The following is a 23,713-nucleotide window of genomic DNA, read 5'->3' as shown; positions in this document are numbered from 1 at the left end:
TGTCTGAACCAGTCAACACAGGAAAAAATGTCTGATTTTCATTTGCAGCCATCTCATGTGGATGCAACACAAGAGGGGATTAAGGCAGCCTCTTTGTGAGATTTGGATCTGCATACTTTTCCAGACACAGACAGAGGCTACTCACACACATGCATGCATGTGGTACTACAAGGTACTGACCTGACTTACAGTACCAATCAATATCTTTATGCTTTTTGGTAACATGCAGCAACTTAAAGACAACAACATTTATAGATGATATCAATATTTTATCAATCCAGAATGTGGCTTTTCTAATAAACAAATGCTTCAGATTATGTGACTGTGTGAGTGCTTGGGAGTGCGAATGGGTGAATGGGCAAGTAGTGTGAGAGCGCTTTGAGTGTGCTGTAATAGGAAAGTGCTATACAAGTACTGTATAAGACCATTTACCATTCAGTACATTTTCATTAGATACAGATACTTGCTATTTGTATCAGTTGTTATCATACTCACCCCTCTTGAAACTGGCACAACTTGTAAGCTTCCAGATGAATTTGTGATAAGATAACATAGCAAAGGAACAGAAATGGAAAAAACTGTTTTTGCAGTTAAGAGATGCATTGGTCTGATAGCAAATCACTCAGTGGTTTGTTGGGCTCTTTTTCCTTTCAGTCATTTGCTTTGGACAATTTTTCACTTCATTTTTTACAGTAACACAAATAAAACAAAAGGTAAACAATCACAAATTCCCAAGAAATATTTAAAGTTGTGTATCCATTTTCTTTTCCATCTTGATCACAGTGAAATGCAGATAAGTCAAACTCCACCAAGAATGCTGAATATCCTTATGTATTGAAAAGAGCATGAGAACAAATGAGAAATAGTGACCAAATGAAAAGCAGGTCATCTCTCCAGTCGTTCTGGTCATGCGTCTGGAGTGTTTTCCCAGGTCACGTGTTTGTGTGCGGAACCAGCTTATGATGTCGGTGTGCATGTGTTTATATGCATGTTTGCTGTTTTCACTGGGTTTCAAGACTTTGGCACATACAGTACTCTATGAGTTACTCTGCAAGGCACTCAAGTTCCTTCAGCAGTCTCAGGTTCTGTCAGCTTCACAGAGCCGCTGCTGCTCACACACAGAGGGAGAGAGATCTAAACACAACTGTCTGAATTTCCCCAATTTCTGGGCTCTCTGTTTGTTCTTCCTCGTCTTTTATTCTTCTTCAGTGGTGTAGTTTGCTGCAGGTTTACAGGAATGGACTGTTCACTATCTCTTTAAAAGCACAATATAAACATAACAATAACATGGTGACTTTTAAGACCAGTTCGATCATGGTGTACAGCAATTAACCCAACAGAAAAATCAGTTACAGCAGTTCAAATTTAAACTGTTTCCGACATAACAAATAAACAACTGGTAATTACCATCAAATAAATCTCCAAAGATCCTGACAGAGAGACCACAGCTGCACATTTCTTGAAAGTCTCACTTCATGTCCAGGTGTTTGTTCAAGCTGGTCAGAGTTACAGCAAACTTTTAGGGGCTCAGAGCTCTTCTGTGGGTCAAACGCAAGGGCTTTGGCTTATGAACTGCCTCCATGGCTGTCACTCTCTCTGCGCATAATCACACTTCATGGGCGCTTACTAGCCAATCAGGGCTCAGTTAGTTTCTGCTGCTGCTGCAGAATGTGAAAAGCTGGAGGCTTTGTGTTCAGTGGCTTTTGTATACACTGTACTGTATGCGTGTGAGAGACAGAGAAAGCCAGGCTCCAATCAAACATGGAGCTACCTTTCTTGTGGCATCTTTGACAAATGGCTCACCCTTTTGAAGAGCAGTCAGCTGCACTAGCCATCAAACTCCCAGCAGTGAAAACAGTGGGGCCAGCTCAGTCTCATCTATTCATGGTGTCACTGAGCGCTCCCTGAACTGCCTGTCCAGTTACAAATGTTACACTTGTGTGATACTTGTATACAGTGTAGGCCAGTGTTTGCCAGCACAGTCAGTACCGAGCTACAACGGCCCAGCGGGAAACACAGTCACCAGCACACCTATCCCACCGAAGTCAGAAGTAAATTTACATTTAATATGTGATCAAAAATGGAAATGCATGCATTTTTAATTGGCAGTACTGTATTAATAGCACTTAGAGGACGTGGTAACTCTCTCATTGATTGAAAACACACACCTTTCAACTTCCCAGAACATCTATTGGAAACTTTAAAACCCATCCAAGTGAACACCAAACGAGCTATACAATCTCATTAGTATCCAAAACTTATTCAGCCACCAAGAACAGTAGTTATGTGTGCACTGACCTCCACCAAAAGGTGCCCATATGACCCTACGAATTGTTTTCACCCAGTCTTCCATGTCATTCTGGGTGTTGGCCATAAGAAGATAAGTCTCATGGTTGGCTGTCATCCGCTCTCTGTCTCCCCCTGTTGAAATAAATGAGAGGGAAACATACATTAACATTTTGTAATGTATACCGCACCCAGGTACTTTTCAGTAGCGAATATACTCATTGAAAATTCATGAACAATCTGAACAACCTTCAAAACACTGTAAAAGTTAAAGATCCCCTCCAAATATGTTGTTCAGCCATGCTTGGTATAATAATTTGTCTGACTTGTCTAAAGGTGAGTACAGAGAAACTTTCCTCCTTCATCATTTGAATGTGAAAACAACTTTCTAGTGTCAAGCTCTGATCATACATCAATCTGCACAGTGAAGGTCATACTGAGCCAAGTAACAACAAGTAAAACAGATATGACTGGAACTTGAAACGTCCTTACATGTCACGACAACGTACTTGAACCTAACCCAAACCAGTAGTGTCTAAAAATACTGGACACAAACACACAGAAATAAATCAAAAGAAATGTTTATATCCAAGGGCAGAAGTGTTTGTTCCGTCAGAGACAGGCTCTGTATCCGGATTCAACTTGTGGAAAATGGCCACAAGGTCTCTGCTGTTATGTGATAGCAGGCAAACTGGAGTGGAGGCTCTGGACCTGTTTCACATAACAAACCTGGTTGCAGCGATTACTACGGAAGCATTTGCACAACTTTGCTTCAGCTTTATTAAGATGAAAAACAAACAAACAAAAAAAACCAAACCAAGCAACAACTTGTCATTTCAGAGAGATGCACCTGGTCTGTTGTCGGAAGTGATGAGATATTAAGAGACAAATGATGAGTCACATAACAGTTAAATTATTCATGACCTTGACCATCGTGGATTCTGCTCCACTGACTGCGTCTCAGGGTGAGATCTGTGTTGCATATAAATACTCTTTTTAGACTACAACAAAACAAGACATGCTGATTAAAGGTTCAGGGTCATCACTATGACGTCCACAGGATGTGAAATCTGCTACAGAGAAAATTAATGTTCTCAATGAAAACAAATCAAGAGTCATTAGTTCCTTTAATTTTTAATACATTTAAAATCTGTTGTTTCAAGAAAGCTGTCCTTTACAGTGTTTCAACAAACTATTAAAATGTAAAGTCATTATTATCAATGTTACTATTATGAATTGGAGAAAATGATTTAGAATTTAAAATGTGTACAGTTAAATTGAATGAATGCTTAAATGCTGTAAGAAGCACAGTGCAAAACAACAGTGAATAGGTTGTCCTGTTGGTAGACAGCTGTGTGTTTTTGGTGTCACAGAGAGGGCAAATGGTCAAAGTGCAGGATGGCCCCACAGTTTAGGAGCTAAACTTTGATTGACCTTTCCTGTCAGTGTTGACGAGATCTCATTAGCAAGCAGCAGATGCCTTTGTGGCATTTGACATGTTCATAATGTTTATTCACTACAGGCTCGCCCCACAAACAACTCTGACAGTAACGAACTTTAAGACCGCCATGTGTTCCACATAAAATGTGTTCCACATAAAATGTGTTCCACATAAAATGTGTTCTTATTACATGTAACTGGAGATAATTTCAGACATTCAGGGTTACGTTGCTGTCTTCTTCTCATTTCCACACCAGCAAGTGCTGCACAGTGCATTACAGTCCATGGTTTCACCCAATGATCAAGTAAAATTATTCATGACATGAAACTTTTTATTATAATTACAACAAACTGAATAATTCAAATGAATTTCCCTTTTTTAAACTAAGTACAAAAATCACTGTCAGTATCTCCACAGAGCACTAGTATCATGAAAACAGGCTCAACACGTTTTCATAAAAGTGATTTTCCCGCTGTACATGAATTACCCAACCATTTCTTTTTAGAAAGCTCCGTTACTGGTGAAAATGTCACAGTGCTCAAACTGGTCAGTCAAACCTGTCAGATGGATTCCATAGTGACACTGGTTAGTCACATTGGCAATTTGGCACACAGATCTTTCAGTCACGGATGTGCCCACCCTGTCAGCATTGTGTGATTGTCATGCAAAGTAACTGTGATTTCCTGGTGTCCCTGTGAAGGCTTTTGTCCACATTTAAAACAAATCAGCTCTAAACCTCTGTTTCCATTACTTGCATGGAAAGACAGTATTTCCTCTTGATTGTGAAGCTGTTAAATAAGCGTGCAACAGGATTATACAGCATACCACGCCGTCAGCACACACTCTCATTCCTCCTGGCATTTCCTGTTGATGCTCAGCTTTTTTCCACAGTGGCTGATTCGGCCGCACTGTCGGTGAAGACGGGTGAGATGTCAACCACTCTTAGCATATCGACAACTTCCTGGACAAAACCCTCACAACTGTCATTACAAAACCTAATACTGAGATTTCTTTTTGACTGTGGAGCCTAGGAAACACTTTTCTAGTGCTAAGTATTTTAGAATACCCCTCTTCATAATGCCTCTGGTTAGAAAACATATCAGGTACAACAACAGGATGGATCTTCTCTCAAGCTGTTTGAAACAGAGACATGAATCACAAACCTAACCCAGAATGGTGGGACCACATTAGAAGCTAACAAAAGAAACACAGCAGAAGAATACTAGTGTCTGTGTGTGTACAGTAGGTTTTGTTGTCTGGACGAGCTTGCCTGCCTTGTTGAGGAACTAGGATTTACTTATAATAGATGTGTCAGCCTTCAGCCAGGCGCCTCGCCTAGTGTTTGCGCCCAAGAGCCTAATATATCAAACAAAGAGGCTTATACTATATGAAAGAAAAACCAAGTCTAAGAGCTGCAAATGATTAAGTCATTAATTTGCAATGACACAGATGCTGTGGCCTGCACCAGACAATGATAAATATTGCCCCATTTGCATTTTAATATAAAACAATAATAGCTTTTTTAAGGCTCAAGTGATAATTGTTTGGAAAATCGTGCATATTCCATTCACATACATCCAGCATTCCCACATACATAAGTCAGAATTGTCTCCTGACCTCAGACATGTAAAGGTCAATCAGTGATTTTACATCTGGTTAAGCTGAAGCTACATCTCTGTCAAGAACAAATATTAGTATTTTAATCCCCCATCTGCAGCTTCCTCAGTCATCAAGATTTATAAAGAAAGGAGAAAGATAAATATCCTCTTGTCACCTGTGGGTAAATTCTCAGTCTCTATCTGTCCATTAAATAAAATGACTGGAGGCTGTCTTTTGACAGGCTGTGGTAAAGCTGCCTGCAAGTATTATTCTCCACCACACAATTCTCACATTACTCAGTGTGACTGGCACCGTCTCTAAGAAACTCCACAGTTATTCCCTCTAAAATGAGCCCAATCCTAGCAGGAGTTCACCAACAGAGACAGTCTAGGATCTTCACTCATAGCATGACTATACCTGTAGAGACAAGCGTGGCAGCTGCCACAATTCCCCTGATTCACCACGCTTCAACACACTGCTCCAAAGTTTTACAGACTCAGTGGTGAAAGTCAGCTTTACAGTTGCATGCAGTCTTGTACTTCAGAGGACAGCTATCATTAAAGAAGGCACACACATCAAAAGTTCGTATTCACAGTGGAAGTTCAGAAAAAGAGAACTGCCAGACCATTTCACTCTCAAATGTAATTCTGGTGACAGTATTATCTGTAGTGCTACGGTAAAATGACAGATTACTTAGAGAAAATCTTGCATTCCAGCAGCATCGTGCTACAGCATAACCACAAACCATACAATTCACCTCAAAACTGAATACGACACTAAAGTAAATTTGACTGAATGTGTGCTATTTTATTACATAAAGCTTATTAATAACACACCTCGGAGTAGCTGTAAACAAAACTGTAACATATCACCAGCAACCTCTCAGTGATACATGTCCCATTATTTATAGTTTCACTCTGTAATTACTGTTGAGTGCAAACAGCTCACAACTGCTCCTTGCAGTTGTGACCACTGGCTTTAATAAGCAGCCAAAGCTCAGCTGCAGACTAGTATTTAACTAATAGCTCAAAACAGGTGGGAGACAACAAAGGGTCCCACTGTGCTGTAATTGCATACAAATACCTGGACCCCTGATACTTCACTCTGACCTGTACCTCTGTAAGTGAACCTTGTGAGCCTACATGAATATAAACATGAGCTAGATTTATAGATTCTTCTTGCTTCAATAGATTCTTTGGGAAATGCTTATGTGCTAGCTTGCCAAGAGGTCAATGAAAAGAGAGACGTGACTCTCATGTCCGTTAAGTATAATAGATGGTTTGCTTAGATTAGCACAAAGGCTGCACGAAGTCACTATCTAGCATAACCACAGCTAATATAATCTAACATTTTGGTGCTGGTTGCCGGATTTTACCTTGTATATGACAGATGTGAGGGTAGTGTCAATCTTCTCATCGGACTCTCACTCCACAAAGCAAATACAAACATTTTCCATAATGTAAAACTACTCTTAGGAACAATACAGGAAAGAGGTTACATCAGAAACCTCATAAAAACTATGGTATCTCCCCACCTTCAAACTAGTCTGGCAGTGTAACAAATCCATGAAATCCTCTACTGTATACAAAGGTATATCAATCAAAATAATTAGCCTGATTTAATTTAGGCACGTATTGTCCAAAAGGGAGTGAGTGTTGAAGATTAACAAATGAACAAAAGTCGAATACAGTTTGTGATAGCTGTTGTAGTTATGTTAAGTCCTTCCAGACTTGGATTGTGCTGCTTGCCAAGTGGAGGAAGCTGCTGCTGCTGACCCAGAAAACAATGCACATGCTGTGTAACTACCTTGTCTTGCTTTAAATGACAAAAATATGTCATCACTTTCCCAGTGTGTGTGTATATGTATGTGTGTGAACAGTGGGAGAGTCACTGACTAGGATTCATCAGTGTTTGTTCTCTCGTCTGCAAGAGAGTCTTCTTGTTTGCATGCAAGCAGGGGCAAGTTGAGATTCAATATTGTGCCTAATGATAGTTTTCTCAGAAGTCTGCACATCATAAATACCTCCAGCAGAACATAAAGTGTCTCACAAGCAACAAGCCACACTCCACAGGAACATTCATTCACAGGGAATGATGAGGAGGATTAGAAGTGGAAGCAAAAACTATCACCATGTTCATGTTTTGTTTACAAATGATGACACCCCTTACCATCCCTTGATTGATATCACTTCTAGATGATGTAACCCCTGTTACAACAAAGACGTCTGTGGTAAAGACATCAGTGTATGTTTAGTGAAATACATCTATTGCACTGCAGGAGAGAGAGAGCACAGATAAAGTTGTCAGGTTCAAAATAGTCAAATAACAGACTGATTACTGTTACCTGGATGTGATGATAGTAAATCAGATACTCCACACTGCGGTAAACTATGAATTGCCTGATGAACCACCTCCATGCCTCCTCCACACTCCTATCTCTAGCAATCCAGAAGAGAAGCTTCTTGAATGGATTACAAAGTCCTGGCCGCCTGGGTTAACTTGAGGGTGGGGTTTCCTGATTGGAGGAGCTGCTCTGCCAGTGTTTTTTGGCCTGGCCTCGGACTGAGTGAGCACAGCTGAGAGTGTGACAGAGAAATGGAAGGAGGGGAGGTTTGAAGAGGGGGTCAGAGACTACACACACACACACACACACACACAAACACACGGTTCTCTTAAGCACAGTAATGGGAACAATAGGCAGATCTCTCTGAAGGCTTGGGTTTAAAAAGGCCATAGGTCTGACACAGGGCACGACCCCATAAGCAAACATGAAAGTTCCCATTCACACTGCAATGCTTTGTTGACACTGGCAACCACAAACAGTTTAGAGCACAATAATGTACAGTAATAATGTTCTAATAAGTTTTGTAGAATCAAATAAGCCTTAATACGACACCATAGACAATGTGAAGGTACATCAGCTGTGTTGAATGTTGGGATGGGGCGGTGCCATTTTTGGAGATACGTGCTGTATTTACCTGGGAAAAATCTCGTTTTGTTTGGCTAAAAAGTTGCTTAAATCATTTAGATCTCACTTTACTAATTCAGGATGGATTATTTTAGCTGAATAAATTACAACAGAAAGCTGTAGCTGTGCATAAGGATGGCTGTTCTGGCGTTACTGGAGGACCTTGACAATGCCTTTAGAAGACGATAAAGAGAGTTTTACATGTTGTTCTGATTCCTCATAAAGCTGTGTGGCTAAAATTGCAATGAGTTCTTCTGCTGTAGATAGAAACTTACATAGTATACGCTCACGTCTCTCTTCGTGCGTTCACATAGTTTTAGCCATGAATCCACACAGTTTCATGCATCTGGCCCCTGCTGTATATATAGTGCCTCTTTCTGCAGATACATCTTCCCATGCATCTATAATGGGTGTCCTGTTTCACCTGACCCCCGGTAAGGTATTGATGGCTAACTTTTTCTGGTGTCACCGTGGTCCTTGCCTGTCAAAAGATATAATCTGAAGGCAGACACCACAGCGTTATCCTCCACCTGAGCCCCAAAAGGCATTGTCTGGTTGAGAACACAGACTCCACAGAGGTCCTCTGGCTATCCATTACCACTGATGCTGAATGAGTAACAAAATGAATAGGAGTGAGGTCAAAGGGGACAAGGATTGTGTAGCTCTACTATCCACCCACAGGCGCCCATAGGGAAGAAGGTAATCATGTCACCAACAAAAATTGAGGCTGATATCATCTCTAAATTCTCTGTATTCTTTGGTGCTGAAAGGCAAACATAACTTGACTGCTTGGATTGTGAAGCCACAGCAATGCAGAATGTCTCTTTAAGTTATTTTGCTATTTCAAATAATTCTCCTTGATAAAAGCAAATTGATTCTGTCACTACATTTTGCCTTTCAAAAGCAGCTGTTGAGCAGTAAGAGTGAGCAGAGCTTTAATGACTTGTCATGAGGACAGTCAGGGAAGTGTTGGGTCATTCTGTTCAGGCAGGTCACAGAGCTGTCAAAGAGCCAAGTATCTGTTCTGATTTCATGCCAACTAAATGAGGAGCTATGTCTCTGTGTCCTGCCAAGGCTGCTGTAAATATACCATTATGTAAGGGGAATTGATTCCACCTTTAGGAAAAAGAAACATGGCTTAGACTTGACTGTAGAGTCAGTGTGTGTCAGAAAATAAGCTTAACAGAGGTGCAACAAAAGTGAGAAGTGTTCAGTGGTACATTTTCAAAGATCATAATTGTTATTTTTCACATTTTAGCGCTATAATCCAAGCATTTTATTACCAATGTGTTCTTAATTTTCTTCTAGTCCAAAAGTGGCAAAAATAAAAAGGATACATTAGTTTTACTATGATGGATTATATACGGATTTGTAAGCTAGTTTCAGGTTGCTTTAAGTTGGCCTTCAATCTTTATTGAAATTAAAACCAGTGGTTCCCTCCAGGAAAGAACATTTAAATCAAACAACCTAAAATAAGCTAAATAAACTATTTTTACTTTGGCTGTAAGGAGTGTAGTGTATACATGATTTGTAGCAAATGTTTTAACATGTTGTAAATATAAATCACAGATTACATTTATGGAAGGTCTCAGCCATTGTGAAACCACAAACATTCAGTTCAACCAATGTCAAGTTCATTATAAACTTTAAACTATGAACAACATTTTGAGGATTGTTACAGTACTAAAATCTATACAAGTGAGAGCATTGACAGCTCCAGTGACTATTGACTGGGGGTTTAAAATCCCATTAAAATGTTAGGAGTGCTGTGTTTTGTTGAGCACTGGCAGCTATTGACACTCAAACAATTGCATGCAGTTAGGAGAGCTGTCTAAAGTCAACCAGTTTAATTAGTTAGGTAATTAGTTTAATGCGCTTCTAGCCTGCTATTATTGCAATATTGTCAGGTAATTTATAGTTTGTGTGTTTAACAACATTAGACCTCAGTGTATTTGGCAGGACATGTTTGTATTGTTTCCTTTGTACAGTGTGGATGCTTATACGTTAGTGTGTAACATGTAGGCACCCTTGAAGTTATGCAAACACATCATGCGGCCATTGCACTATAAATCTGTTTGGCCTGCTTGCCAGGAATTCATACTTTGTGTGTACACTGCAAACCAAAACAAATCATTTCCCATTATGTTTGTCCAAATTTGTCTTGATAAACTAGAGGATATTGTCAATGCTAAGCTCACACACACACACACACACACACATGCAGATAAGGATGCTACTACTAAAACAATTTTCACAGCTTCACTGTGAAGAGGACTATTTAAGTAGAACTCAGTTTTTTTCTGTGTGATAACACGCCATTCCCCTCAATCTGCCTCATTGTCTCATTGTAAGCAAATCTTTTAGATATTAGTTTCTATCTTAATTTCTAATTGGAAAAAAAAGGATGAAACATCTAATAGCAATAAACATCCTGGCACTCAGAGAAGTGAGCGAACCTCCCTGTATCCACACCAGAGACTGAAACAAGAAGCGGACCTGACAAAGCACATGTTGATTCACTCACTAATACCTTCTAATATCACATTTCAGCACTGATGAAGGCTTCAGGGCAGATGCATACCTGCACTCCCCACAGCCAAAATTGGAGGCAGAGTCAGCCCGGCCTTTGGGAAAGTCCTTTGAACCTTTCAGTCAGAGTTATAGGAACCTGACTTGTGGTTTATTGTGACTGGCCTCTGGTTTACTGTGACTAACTGAGGCAGAGCAGCTGGTTGACTTTGTTTTCTCAATGAGAACCAGAGAGAACTAGCAGGAAGCATGAAGCACAATCAAAAAACAAAGTCTGGGTTTCAGTGTGAGCTTTGGACATGTTGCTGGTGAAGACCCTGACCAAAGAGATGCAACAAAAATATGAAGACAGAAAATCTTTACAGCTGCTGTTTCTCATTAAATATGTTCACCCGAATTTCATTATAAAAATGAATTCACTCTGGTTATGTGTCATAGAAGCATTAATCAGCATTTTCATTTGCTAAATTGCACTGGGAGATTGAAAGACCTGTCAGAATTGAACATTATTGTGATAGAAAGCAGACATGATCAGACATTCATCAATCATTGCCTTGCATGAGCCTTTCCCATCACTTCATATTTCCACTTAGTGACTGATGAGGTGAAATGTGAATGACACCGTTTTGGTGCAAAACAGGGAATGTGTTCTCAGAGCCAAAGGCACTGTGCCACTGTACAATACAGCCATGCTTGTTGATTTGTTATTGCACACAGATACTGTATGTCTGATGGCCAAACTCAGAGGCATCTACTATAAAACCTGGACAATTGTTTGGACAGCCAACAGACAGCATTCATCAGCTTTGGCAAGATAAGAGACTTTTCAGTTTGGCCATTGCAGCAGTCCTGTCTTCATTCCTGCCCCACATCCTCATCGTTTTCTCTAACAAAGCTGGCCAAAGCACTGCGGGACTGTGAGGGCTGCAGCATAGGCAAGCTGGGCCAAAGAAAAAGATTGGCGGTGATGTACAGCAAGTGGAGAGACAGAGAATTGCTGATGATGAGACTGCCTTCATGCTCAGACAAATTTTATTTATCAGTTAATCTGCAGATTATTCCAATAATATTTTTTCTGTTTGAAAGGTGAGATATTCCAGTCATAATTTCCCAAAAGTGAGTTCTTCAGATTGCTTGTCCAGTTATGTAAAAAAATGAAAGGCATCTATCTATCTATCTATCTATCTATCTATCTATCTATCTATCTATCTATCTATCTATCTATCTATCTATCTTACCATGAGTGAATTCAAATTTCAAACAACTTTCTTGTGTGCCTACGTTTCCTCCTCACTACTAATTCTTGAGCTATATTTCCTGCTCCAACAGTCAGTATCCAATATTTCTTCTGTACTTTCTTTCCCATGTGTTACTTCAGATTTTTGCATGGGAACATGTTTACCGGGATGGATTTACAGCCAGGCTGGGAGCTATGAATCCAGCAGTCTGTTCTGTTATCTGCCTCAAGCAGCCAAGCAAAGTGAAATTTGATCCAGCTATGAGAATGCTTCTTTACTGAGCATTTCTCTTCCTTTGGTAAGATGTCTAAAGCTACATATCTAGCACACCTGGGTGGATTTAAACTAAATACTGTATAGTTGAAAAGCTTATGTTATTTTTCATTAGGGTAAGACATTGAACATACTGTGTGTTTTTATCCTGTTATGTTGTCATCATTATGAAATGTTTATATAGTGTACAAATACCAAGGAAGTTGCAGGAAAGTCAGGAATGCAAGCATCATAAACTGCTCATCTGAAATCACAGCTGCAATAAACATACAGTAAGCCATGAACTGCAGCTTGTGAAGCACCCACCTGCTGACATGATGGATGAACAGCATATGGAAAAGACATTCTCTGAATGAAAACAGTCATTTGCAATTCATCTGTTAGTAGTAGGGGTGTGACGATACACTTAGCTCATGAGAGGAGATGATACATGATACTGACTTCCACAAGAACAAGGCAGGACGATATTGTAACACTTTTTTAAGGATGTTTTCAATGACAAAATATATGACTGGAAAAATTATCTTTTCTTCAACTGAAAGTCACAAAATTCAAAACAGTGCAGGTGCATTTTGAATTGTTTTAACTAATCATCCTGTAATGAATGTCACTTCAGTTCTACTTTCTGAGTGTGAATTATCATATGCAGTAAAAGACAGAACAATATTCAAGCAGTGTAAAAGGCTTTGCCACAAACTCAGTTGACTGGCTTCTTTCCTGTATGATTTCACATGAGCCTCCTACCTGAGAATCTAACTTCTAACTGAGGCTGTGCGTGACCTTCTATGCTATTTTAACCCGCACCAGTTTATGACATCATCCAGCAAAGGCGCTGCATTGACCAGTCATGTACAGGAGACGATCGGGATGTGGACACCCACGGGAAGAAGACTGTTTTGTTTACCTTGTTAGCATGAGCACTTACTGCTATTCACTGTGGAATTTGATCCACAGTTAGCACACCATAACAACACGCCATGCAGTTTCATTAGTGCTGGATGTTAAACTATGTTTTTTTTCCTCTATCAATGCAGACACACTGGTGGTAGAATTGACATTAGGTAGAGTAGGTTACGTTAGCAGTATGGCTAATCAAAACACAATGGAAAATTACAGGCTGGAAATGTGAATGAAGCCACTCACATTGATTCGTCACAACACGGTCGTATCATACATGCCTACGACACTCCCCCTCGACACCCCTCTATCAACGCAGCCCCATGCGTTAAAACACCACAGGCAGTTGCTTTTTTGCTGGACTAATGTGAACGTATGATCACACTCCCTTATACTGGATGCTGCTCCAGTTCTGTTGTATACTGATATTGTGAGACAGATTTTGCCTCGACAAGAAATATTGTCACATTTTAATACAGTGAGATCTCATCACACCCCTAATGAGTAGCTTAGATCCATTCCTTCAGTCGTAAATACATCTTGAAACAAGGTCTAATCATATCTCTACCATCATAGTGAAATAGTCCAAACCAGATGCAAATGTGTTAGTAGTCGTTACTGCTATGTAAAGACACAGACCTGGGTTGGAGTTAAGATCCATGGGGTGCAGAGAAAGATGTGCCCCCTTCTCTGCTGAAGGTCGAGGGAGCAAAAGCCACACTGTCGCTGCTGACCGCTGGCCCCCCAGTGCCACTTCTTCATCTGTTCTTGTTCTGTGCCACAGATAGATTTATCTTCTTCTGTTTCTGTTAAAGTGCACACCACTGCACCGTCCTTCCAATTCCCCTCCTCCTTCCTTTGCTTCTCCTCCACCTCATATAACCTACAACCTCATTTTGTTAAGTCAAACGCAGGTCAATATGGCACACCAATCAGTAGCACTTAGGCAAGGTCAGGCAAAGGCTAGTCTGGCTGCCTCTCAGGAAGCCTTCCCTCTACATATATTTCTGTCAAAGGAGCTGAAAGAGCAGAGGAAGTACATTTCATACACGAAAGAGGTGTAGGAGCGAGCAGTCAAATGAAGCCAACCGAGACAGCAAGCTGGTGTGTCTGCTCGACTCTGAAGGAAGCGAGAGGGGTGGAGTGGGAGCTGGTGGTGGAGGGAGGGGGGAGAGGAGGAGTGTATCATAAATCAAGCAGCCCTCCCCAAAGTAGGGACCTGTAAATCTGTTGAGCGAAAAGTGGGCACTCAGCCAAATGACTCATCCACAGTGCTCTATAAATACAGCCATGCAGGGTCGGCAAGGCTGCTGCTACCAGTGGCCAAGAATCCCTGAGACGCTGGGGTTTCTCCCTCTCAGGGGAGAGTCTTCAACAGCCTCCTTATTGTTTTTCAATCGCACCAAGACTTACAGGCAAACAACACATCATTGTCTTCCATTAAATGGCAAAGAAAGCCCCTGTGCACCTGGCCTCAGAAGGTGGTTAAATTTAAAGCCAACTCTATAACAGTTGGACTTAACAGAGTACTAAATATTTATCCAGAGTGAACTCTGTTTACATACCTTTGGTCTGAACGTTCAAGACAAGTCCCCCCATCAGACAAACATACTGTTCACTGGAAGCCAAAATGTGCCCTTGCTGAGACCTGGCCAACTTGATAGATGTGGCGGCAGGGTTGTGGAAGGGGCTTAGACTGGGAGACTGATTGCAGAGATTGGTATGTGACATGTCAAATACCGATGCCCTCAATAGGACTGTTATGTAAGCATCCAGTCTTCCTGTCCTGTCCCTCTCTTAGGCCTGAGACTTGGCCTGTTTGCAGGCCTCAGTGCATTTCCTCCTCCAGGGGATCTCACAACAGCAGACTCTCACAGGAATAATGTCGCACGCAAACAAGAACGGAAGAAGAAGGCCTGGAATTCTAGAGCATCAGTGACAATGAGGATACTTCAAGCATCTACCTCATACAAGAGGTATGCAGCTTATTGTTAGGACGTGCAAAAGCTCATGAGGCAAACCTGCCTGTGTCTGGTTGAAACATAAAATTCCAATGTTATGATTTGTTCAGCTTCATCCTCAACACATCATGTATCATTTGTGATCCTTCATGGCTGATACAAAACAGTTTTCCACAATATGCTGCTAGTTTATCATCTTTGCATTACATGGCAGGATGCATCATTAAGTGAAACATCTGTACAATATAAGAGGCATAGTAGATATGACCGCATGTTTGCTCATCCTATACAATATCCTCTGCAGCTGTCTTTTCCCATTTAGTGGTTGATCAATCATGGCTTTGTGAAAAATGGGCCTCAAAAACCACCATGCACTTTGAGTCATTATGTGGGCTCCCGGGGGCTTTGATCCCGTCACTAAAATACGCACAGCTGCACATTGTGTTATTGCAGGGAAACATATGATCAGACCACTGCTGTAGATACTCATAACACATAAAATCATCAATCATATTCATGTGCTGTTTAGGTTGTAACCTCTAAACCAGCTGTTGAGTTAACTGTCAAAGTGTATGCAACTCTATGTGTCATCTTTGTTTTGGCTTCCTGGTATTATTCCAGTTTCCAGGCTTTATTTAATTTTAATGTTTGTGTAGAAGTGCAGAAATGAAGAAAAACAGTTTTAGGGTGATTCTATTTTAAAAAAACATTTCAGCCCAGATAACAGAGCATAAAAACTAGAAACAGGGGGACATGGGTAGCCAGGGTCTGTCCAAAGGTACAAAATCTGCTTACCAGTCTGAAGCTCATTAATAAAAACATTATATCTTGTTTCTTTAAGCTGTGGTTTCATAGTGGGTTATTGGAGTGATGAGCAGCCAGTTATCAGTTAGCTCAGTTAGCATAATGTGCTGAGCTGTTTCTTCCCTGAGACATGCTATGGCCGCTATGATGTAGTAGAGGTAGTCTAAGGTGAATGAAGGCTGTAGGCTAGTTTTTGGCAGCAAAATTAAAAGTGTTAACCATTACTCTGCAGCACATGGTTTCACTGCACATTGGAAACAATCATCTAACAGTAAAAGGACATTATTTTCCACAAACTGATTCTACTTAACTAAATGCTCTCCAGATCTTCTGTCTTAATGAGCAGTCCATGAAAATCCCACACAGATGGGAGGCATTCTTGCCAGAGACTCCAGGCTTTCTCGGGAGGAGAGTTTAAGGTGTCTGTAATTTGTTTGCACAAAATGCTGTGCTTTCAGCAACTGCCAGGACAATGGAGCTGCTCCAGAATGTGAGATCGAGGAGTCCTTTCAATAACTGCACTTGAAATATTTCTTCTGGGTTTCTTGGACTGCTTCTAACTGGCAGAGAGACCCCTGGTGGTGCTCAAGCACTGGCCCTTATACCCTCTGACTTTATAAGTGCCTTTTTTGCAAGACATCTGTTCTATTTTAACTTTTAAACAATTTTCATAGTGGTTCATTGCATAAAATTTAAAGTAAAAAGGTGCTGTAAGTATGCCTGACAGCAGTAAAAAGTATTAGGCTATGAATTATTATTAAAAGTGTTAGGCTATAGCTCATAGGCCTGCATCAATAAGGTAATAATGATTTATTCTTGCTACTGTGACACCAAATCTGTTGGTAGTTGTTGGCAAACCAATTGTCATTTCAATACAATAATCCAGGCCATTACAAGCTCACACTTGAAAGTTAAGTTTAGCCATTCATCTGATGTTACTGTACATGTAGTTACATGTGAATGTTTTGTCTCAAATCTTATACAGGCCTAAGATTTATGTGCAAATGCAAAGGTGGGCTTTTTCATAAATAATTGTTGGTGAGAGTGGTGCTCTTTTTTTAACATAAGCATTTGCCCCCCCCCCCAAAATGTGTGTACGGCCCTGGCTTCTAACATTCCAAACATTTCTTCAGCCAGTCCTGGACATTCATTAACAACTGACAAGCTGTGTCAAACAACATTTGACTGTAGCTCATATACCTGACTTCATGCTACCAGAACACTGATATCCACTGTGTGTACTTCTGTCTGAGAGGACCCTCTCGTCCTTTGTAATACTGAGCACTTGAGGTCGTTAACTCATATACTGAGGGAACAACAACAAGGGACGTGAATCTAAGTAGCCTGTATGAGAAATTCCCACAGCACCAGATTGCCAGGCCACAACTCCTCCAGGAGGCCACATGCCACTGTGTCACAAACAGCAGGTTATTGACTTTATATGCACACTGGGAAAACATGGATATGCATAAACATGGCTACACACATACACACAAACATGCAGTGGAAAAGAGCCAGCAAAGCAGAGAAGTTCAGTTTCTGACCTTTTTGAAAATGTCATATCACAAAGTGAGCTCTTGAGAGAAAAAGGACACTGACTAGATCCTGTAGGCTCTGAGCAGACACTAGTGGGAGATTCACAAATGAAGATAGCTATTGTAACATTTCAAAACAGAAGCTCATCACGTCTTTGGGCTGAATCATTTTACTGCACCAATATCCATAAAATCACTTGCTTTCCCTCTTAATCCATTCCCCGATACTGCCCATATTCCTCCTGGATTTATGATGCATTAGAGGCTATGGCACTATGCAGCCAGCTGCTAATTAAATCAATATGTGGAGCCTGATCACAGAGAGCTGCTTGTTTATGTCCTGTGTGTTGGATTCATTTGATCAGACTTGTATATGGATTAGCATATATACATATAAGTGTACATTGGGAAGAGTATTGTTTATTTCCAGGAGCCGTTTTCTCTTTCCTCTTTCTTTCTTTCATATGTTTTTGTTGTTTCTCAATATCTGTTTATTTGTGTATTATCTCCATTGTCATGTTTCTTTTTCTTTTGCCATTTCATGTGTTGTTTGAGTCATTTTATTCATGCACCTGATCTGCATGCTTATTTGCAGCTTTCAGGAGTTTCCCAAGACTGCAGTTACTTAGAAAACCACATGAGGGCACTATCACCTTTATTAGAGAGGAGCTCTGAGGCTGTACTACATCCTGACTTCACTGCTGCACCATGTCATTTTATGCAATAAGCTGGAGCCAAACAAAGTCATTAATACTGCTTGTGGGGAAACCTTTCTACTCTTTAGGTATGTATGGACTCAGGCTTTACCCTGTAAACAGTTTTGAAGCTTTGTCCACCTGCTTGTGGCAACATAATCCCAAGGTCCTCTCATGAATGAAGGGATACTGGTGAATGGGAATGAGCAAAGAAATATTCCCATAATTCAGCAGCAGCGACCTGGCCAGCTACTCTAACCAGATTACCAAAATAATGTGAGAGAAACAGAGCAGACTGTGCCTTGGAGCATAAAGAGAGAGAGAGTGACATATTTAACTCATAGTGGAGCCAAGGCCTTGTGCTTATTAGAACTTGAGGAAAGAGGAGCACACTGCTTTTCCATCAAATGCACAGAGGTGTGTGTTTCCTGCATTGATTCCTGATTTGAAGCAGTGGGATGATTAATCATAGTTGCATCATGGCAAATGCCATTTATCTGCAGGTATTTATGCAGCTTTGGCAGGTAAATAAATGAGGAGTCCGTGGCATTTTGTCTAAAATTTTTATTCAATAAAGTCCAACTCTGCTTGCTCGTTGTACTGTACATCTCTGTTGCTCAGAGCTCTGTATTCAGACCATACCTGACATTCTTGGGAGGATTCAACAACATCATATAATAATAATAATAATAATAATCATCATCATCATCTTTATTTGGCCAAGTATGTTACACACAAGGAATTTGTTTCCAGTACAGAACCGAGGCAGCCATCTGCAACTTGGGGGTTCAGGTTCTTGCCCAAGGACACTTCGACAATACTACACACTGATTTCAAGAGGCAGGATGTTCTGGTATGCATTCCAGAAATATATATATCTAGTTGTATTCTGTTTGTGCTGCCTGTGTATGAACAATATTTTTTTTCTCTTTCCATACGAGGTACCAACATTTCGAATAGTTTGCAGGTGCAGCCGTTTTCTGTCAAGTATAGTATAATAATGTCCTACTGAGTATATCTTTAAAATAAACTTTCAGAAACACAAATTTCGACTTTTGTTGTTTAGTTCAGTCCATGTGTGTTTGCACATGTTGCACCATGTCACTGTGATGGAAGACAACGTCACTGGTGTCTTGGTTTGGACAGGCAAGACAAAAGCACTACTGTGTCTGTACAGCACCTGTGTGTCTGTGTCAGACAGTTTAATATATGGCACAACCATGAATTTAGTCTAAATGTTGATGGCATTGTGGTAAAGCTGCTTCATAAACCCCCCTCTCTTTCCTACTTCAGCAGGTCAAACACACATCATCCAGATGTGTAGAGGCAAAGCCAATAGAGATGAGACCAGAGGAAAACCAGAGCAACACAGAGCTGAATGAAAGTAGCAGAGATGTTTTGCAACATTTTAAGATTTTTCAAGCCACAAAGTAACAAAATAAAACTTTCCAGAAAGTCTAAAAATATAATGTCGGGTGTTAATCTGAGGGGAGAATGTCCCCCCAGACATAAACATGCACACACACACCTGTTTGATGCTGCGTTTTGAGAACCTGGCAGTCACTAGAAACACGATTCTTGTTCAAATCTCATCAAGACAATAGACATGTCTGTACAACCCTGACTTCCACCCCATTTTCCTTGCACTCCTCTACTACCCCCTCCCCCCACTTCCTGTCTGTCCATCTGCCAGAGACTGTCCATGTGTTGTGTTAATTTTGCAGGGCCACATTTAGACCAGTGGAATATATGTGTTGTGTTTTCCTTTCACTTGTGCTCTGTGCCTCTCTTAGACCTCTTTATTTGCTTCCTCATAACAAGACATGTTCTTGTTTCCTGTCAGTGTGAAGCAATAGTGGATGATGCAGAATGGGGAAAACAGATTAGTAGTATTAGTGGTAAAAATGCTGAATTTCTGTTGAGTCAATGTATTTTAATAACATTCAAAGGCTCCTATTGTGAACATGCGTGTAGCTACATTTTAATCCACATTATGGTCTGTGTGAGTAATTTTATAGCTTTGGAGACACAGACATAACAAGCTTAGCTTCTGGTAAAGAAGAAACTTTACTGCAGACAGTGTAGTCATGGTGTGAAAAATGAATTAAGGACAAACAATGAAAATGTTATATGTACAGTAATGATAGCATCATTAGTCAATTATGACCTTGGTTAAAAAAACTGATATCTGAAGGTGAAGTCATTAATTATTCTGGGCATTGTACTATACTGGTAACCGCCTACTAATTTTGAACAAAGCAAAATGAGAAAGACTTACTACTACTTACAGTATGTAAGAAGACATTACTAAAACACAGACTAAAACATAAAACAACTAAAACATAAAACATAGACTAAAACATAAAACATAGACTAAAACAGCTGCACAACAGTGTTGAAACTGCCCTGAGGCATATTTTAGCCACATTCACCCTCACGCAGAACCACAAATGACACAACAAACTGTTTCATAGAAACCCCAGTTTCCAATGAAGATAAGACATTTCACACAATTCACATCCTAAAATAAGAAATGTCAAAACCAGCACCTGGAAATTGGGAACTGAAATTTCCACATTGAGTCAGTGAGGCAGATGATTGAATGATTGATTTATTTATTTTTAAGGTTTGAAACCTGCATCTTTCCAGAGAAAAGTTACACAGACCAGTTCCCAAGACCAGTTCCATCTATTCAAGATGTCACCAAACCACTGCAACATGTGCTGGTGATGCATTTCTGGGTTTGAGAATATGCACCACACAGTTTTTACTTCCTTAACTCTCTCAGACTGTTCAGTCTGCAGAACAAAATGCTATTCTATAAACAAATGATCTATTTATAGTGTGGGTATTTTTCAATTTCATGCACAAAACTAACAAAAGCAGTGAAACTACTGCATAGTTCTGTTTTTGAAATTCCCTTTTATTCCTTTAATGGCACATTTTTTGCTACTGGAAAAATAAACCTTTTGTGCAGCCTTCCTTAGATCTACATGGCTGATGTCAATCCTGTTCAACTGTATACAGGTAGCCAACATGTATGCATTATCAGCTACTATACAGTATATATTGTATTCTGTCAATATGTCTTTGAACAAATTTCCAAAACTACAGCAGCTCACTCACTAAAAGAGGATCAGATAGCATCAAAAATACTATTGTATCAAAAATATCTAATGCTTTTGGATGTTCACTGTGGCTTTACAATATTTTTGCTACTCTACATGTGCATTGCCAAAGGCACATATAGATAAAACAGTGCCTAAACAATAATGGGGTTGTTTCTGCCATAACACAGTTGTCACCAGCCATGACTTTCAATGCGAACATTGAAGATTTGCAGTAACAAGTCCATGAACTGTTCACTCATCTAAACTGTTAGCAATAGCATCAGCATCCAAAAACAAAAACACCACCAAGAGGCAGACCTGTGATACACCTGGACTGTTCATCTGTCAGTTCTGGCCTAGTATCCCACTAACTAGTCTTTCTTTGACCTTTTACTCTCTGGTTTTGTGTTTGTATGTGTCTGTTGAAATGTACTTAGTTACATTCAATCTCTGTCACTTTGTGTCATCAAAATAGCAAATATGAGCCCTGGACAGATTGTCTCTTCGTGGAAATAGTTTATAATTGGAGGTAAGAAAAAAGGTTCCTGTGAGTGAACAAAAAAAAAAAAAATTGAGAGTGCTAGAAGTAATAGAGGGAAAATGTCATAAGAAGGCACCAGTTTTACAACACTATTTCCTTTGTCCTCTTTTTCTGGTGAAATTAACAGGGTGACATTTCCTCTCTTCAGTGCTGCTTTTGTAGGGCCTCCTAAAGGCTTAATACATGTTCTTGAATTGTCTGCACATCTCATCTGTCTCATCCACTGAGTCACTGTGCTTTGATTATTTTCCTTAAAGAACAAAAGCCATGAGAGTCATAGCATGGTGTAAAAAACAGGCAAAATTTCTCCCAGATGATTCTCACTGAGTTTTAGACTTTGCCGACATTTGTTTGCTACAGACAAGAGCGATCAAAACCTCATGTTTGTGTTCCTGCTGCTGCCCAGTCCACACTGATATCATCACTCTGTCCTCAGTAAAGATAAAAATTATTAAATAGTTTTTATCTCGTCCTACCTGGAATGACCTCGAAAAGAAATTTCCCCCCCTCTTCGCCACTGGTTGGATGCTCCGTGACTTTGTTTCCAGGTAAGAAAATGACTCCCTGCGGATAATAAAGAACATTAGACACAATCATGAAATCCTGTACTGTGTTTTGGTAAAAACATCTAGCTGGTTAGTTTTGGTAGTTGTTTGTTATTGCCACAGTACACATTTGATTTATATATGCCAAATGTGTAATGTGCTTGTCATTTTTATACATCAGACTGAGTGTGAGATCTGCCACATGAAATACTTTGAACAACCTGCGCAACATATCCAACTGTTCTCTTCTAACAGTAGCTCTCAGCTCTCAGACGTTAATGTGACAGAAAGATGCTTAAAACATTGACAATGTCATGTGTATCAGCATTTTTGCCAGCCCAGTGGGGGGGAGGTGTATAGGTCCTCAGGGACGTCTCTGGGTGATGGAGCTCATTTGTTATAACATGTGGCAGCATTATAGAGGACCACGTCTTTCTGGCTCAGCTTTGTCATACAGTGATATCTGTGTTACCTTGAAGGGCATAAATTCTCTGCTTTAAATAGCAGGATCAGCATCTTTTTCCAGAGCCGCCCTCATAACAACCTTACTGTTGAGATTTAATGCCCATTAGAAAGGCCACGGGGCAGATTTGTGAGTCTAGTCTAGTAGTGCCAATGCCGTGTCACAAAAGACTAACACATTCTATCTGAAATTTTTAGCAGCACTACTGAAAATCATTTAACTGTTTAAGTTTTTTTTTTTAAGCAAGCATCAGAAATGAACAAATCCCGACCCTTTAAATGAGAGTATCTGCTGGTTTACTTCTGTGATATTAGGAGTTTAAACTGGTTTGAACAGTTCAATCAGTCTGAATGTCAGGCTGGTCTTTAGAAATAGCAGTTTTCACTGTTTTCTGACATTCTAAATCGATCAGTAGAATTGCAGCTATTCATTATTTGCGTTATCAATTAAGCTGACAAATATGTTTCAACTAAAGCTGATGCATAAAACTCACTACGTGAACTGCTGAGAAATTACTGTGTAGTTAAAAATTCCTCACACATAACCATACTTTATGTGGCTGGCAAATACTTAACAGTTTCATAATTAGAGTGACTATTAAAAAAAGATTACAGCATAACAAGCTGCAGGTCGGCCCTTCATGCAGTCATACAATGACATTTGACTTGATTAACAATTCTGACCTTAGTGTCACAGAGCAGCATCTGACAGTCATTAGACCAGCCTCTATCTGGGTTCATGCTAATGCAGACAAGTGTGTTTGTGACAGCATCGCTATTAAGAACCCATGCACATGAACAGCATCTGAGGAAGAGTTGGCTTCCTTCC

At 40.1% G+C, this 23,713-nt stretch overlaps 1 protein-coding gene across 1 annotated transcript in view; it reads right to left on the bottom strand.

Moving 5' to 3' along the window:
* arhgap24 (Rho GTPase activating protein 24) overlaps positions 1-23,713 on the bottom strand; it is a 46,386-nt gene that overhangs the window by 7,051 nt on the left and 15,622 nt on the right. The window contains 2 exon segments of the mRNA XM_020621092.1: positions 2,299-2,421; positions 22,354-22,441. Coding sequence (XP_020476748.1) covers positions 2,299-2,421; positions 22,354-22,441 — 211 coding nt within the window.

The sequence above is a fragment of the Monopterus albus genome, unplaced genomic scaffold, assembly GCF_001952655.1.
Source record: "Monopterus albus unplaced genomic scaffold, M_albus_1.0 scaffold253.1, whole genome shotgun sequence".
Classification (NCBI taxonomy): domain Eukaryota; kingdom Metazoa; phylum Chordata; class Actinopteri; order Synbranchiformes; family Synbranchidae; genus Monopterus; species Monopterus albus.
The sequence above is the reverse complement of the archived record's forward strand: the minus strand, read 5'-3'. Positions and strand labels throughout refer to the sequence as shown.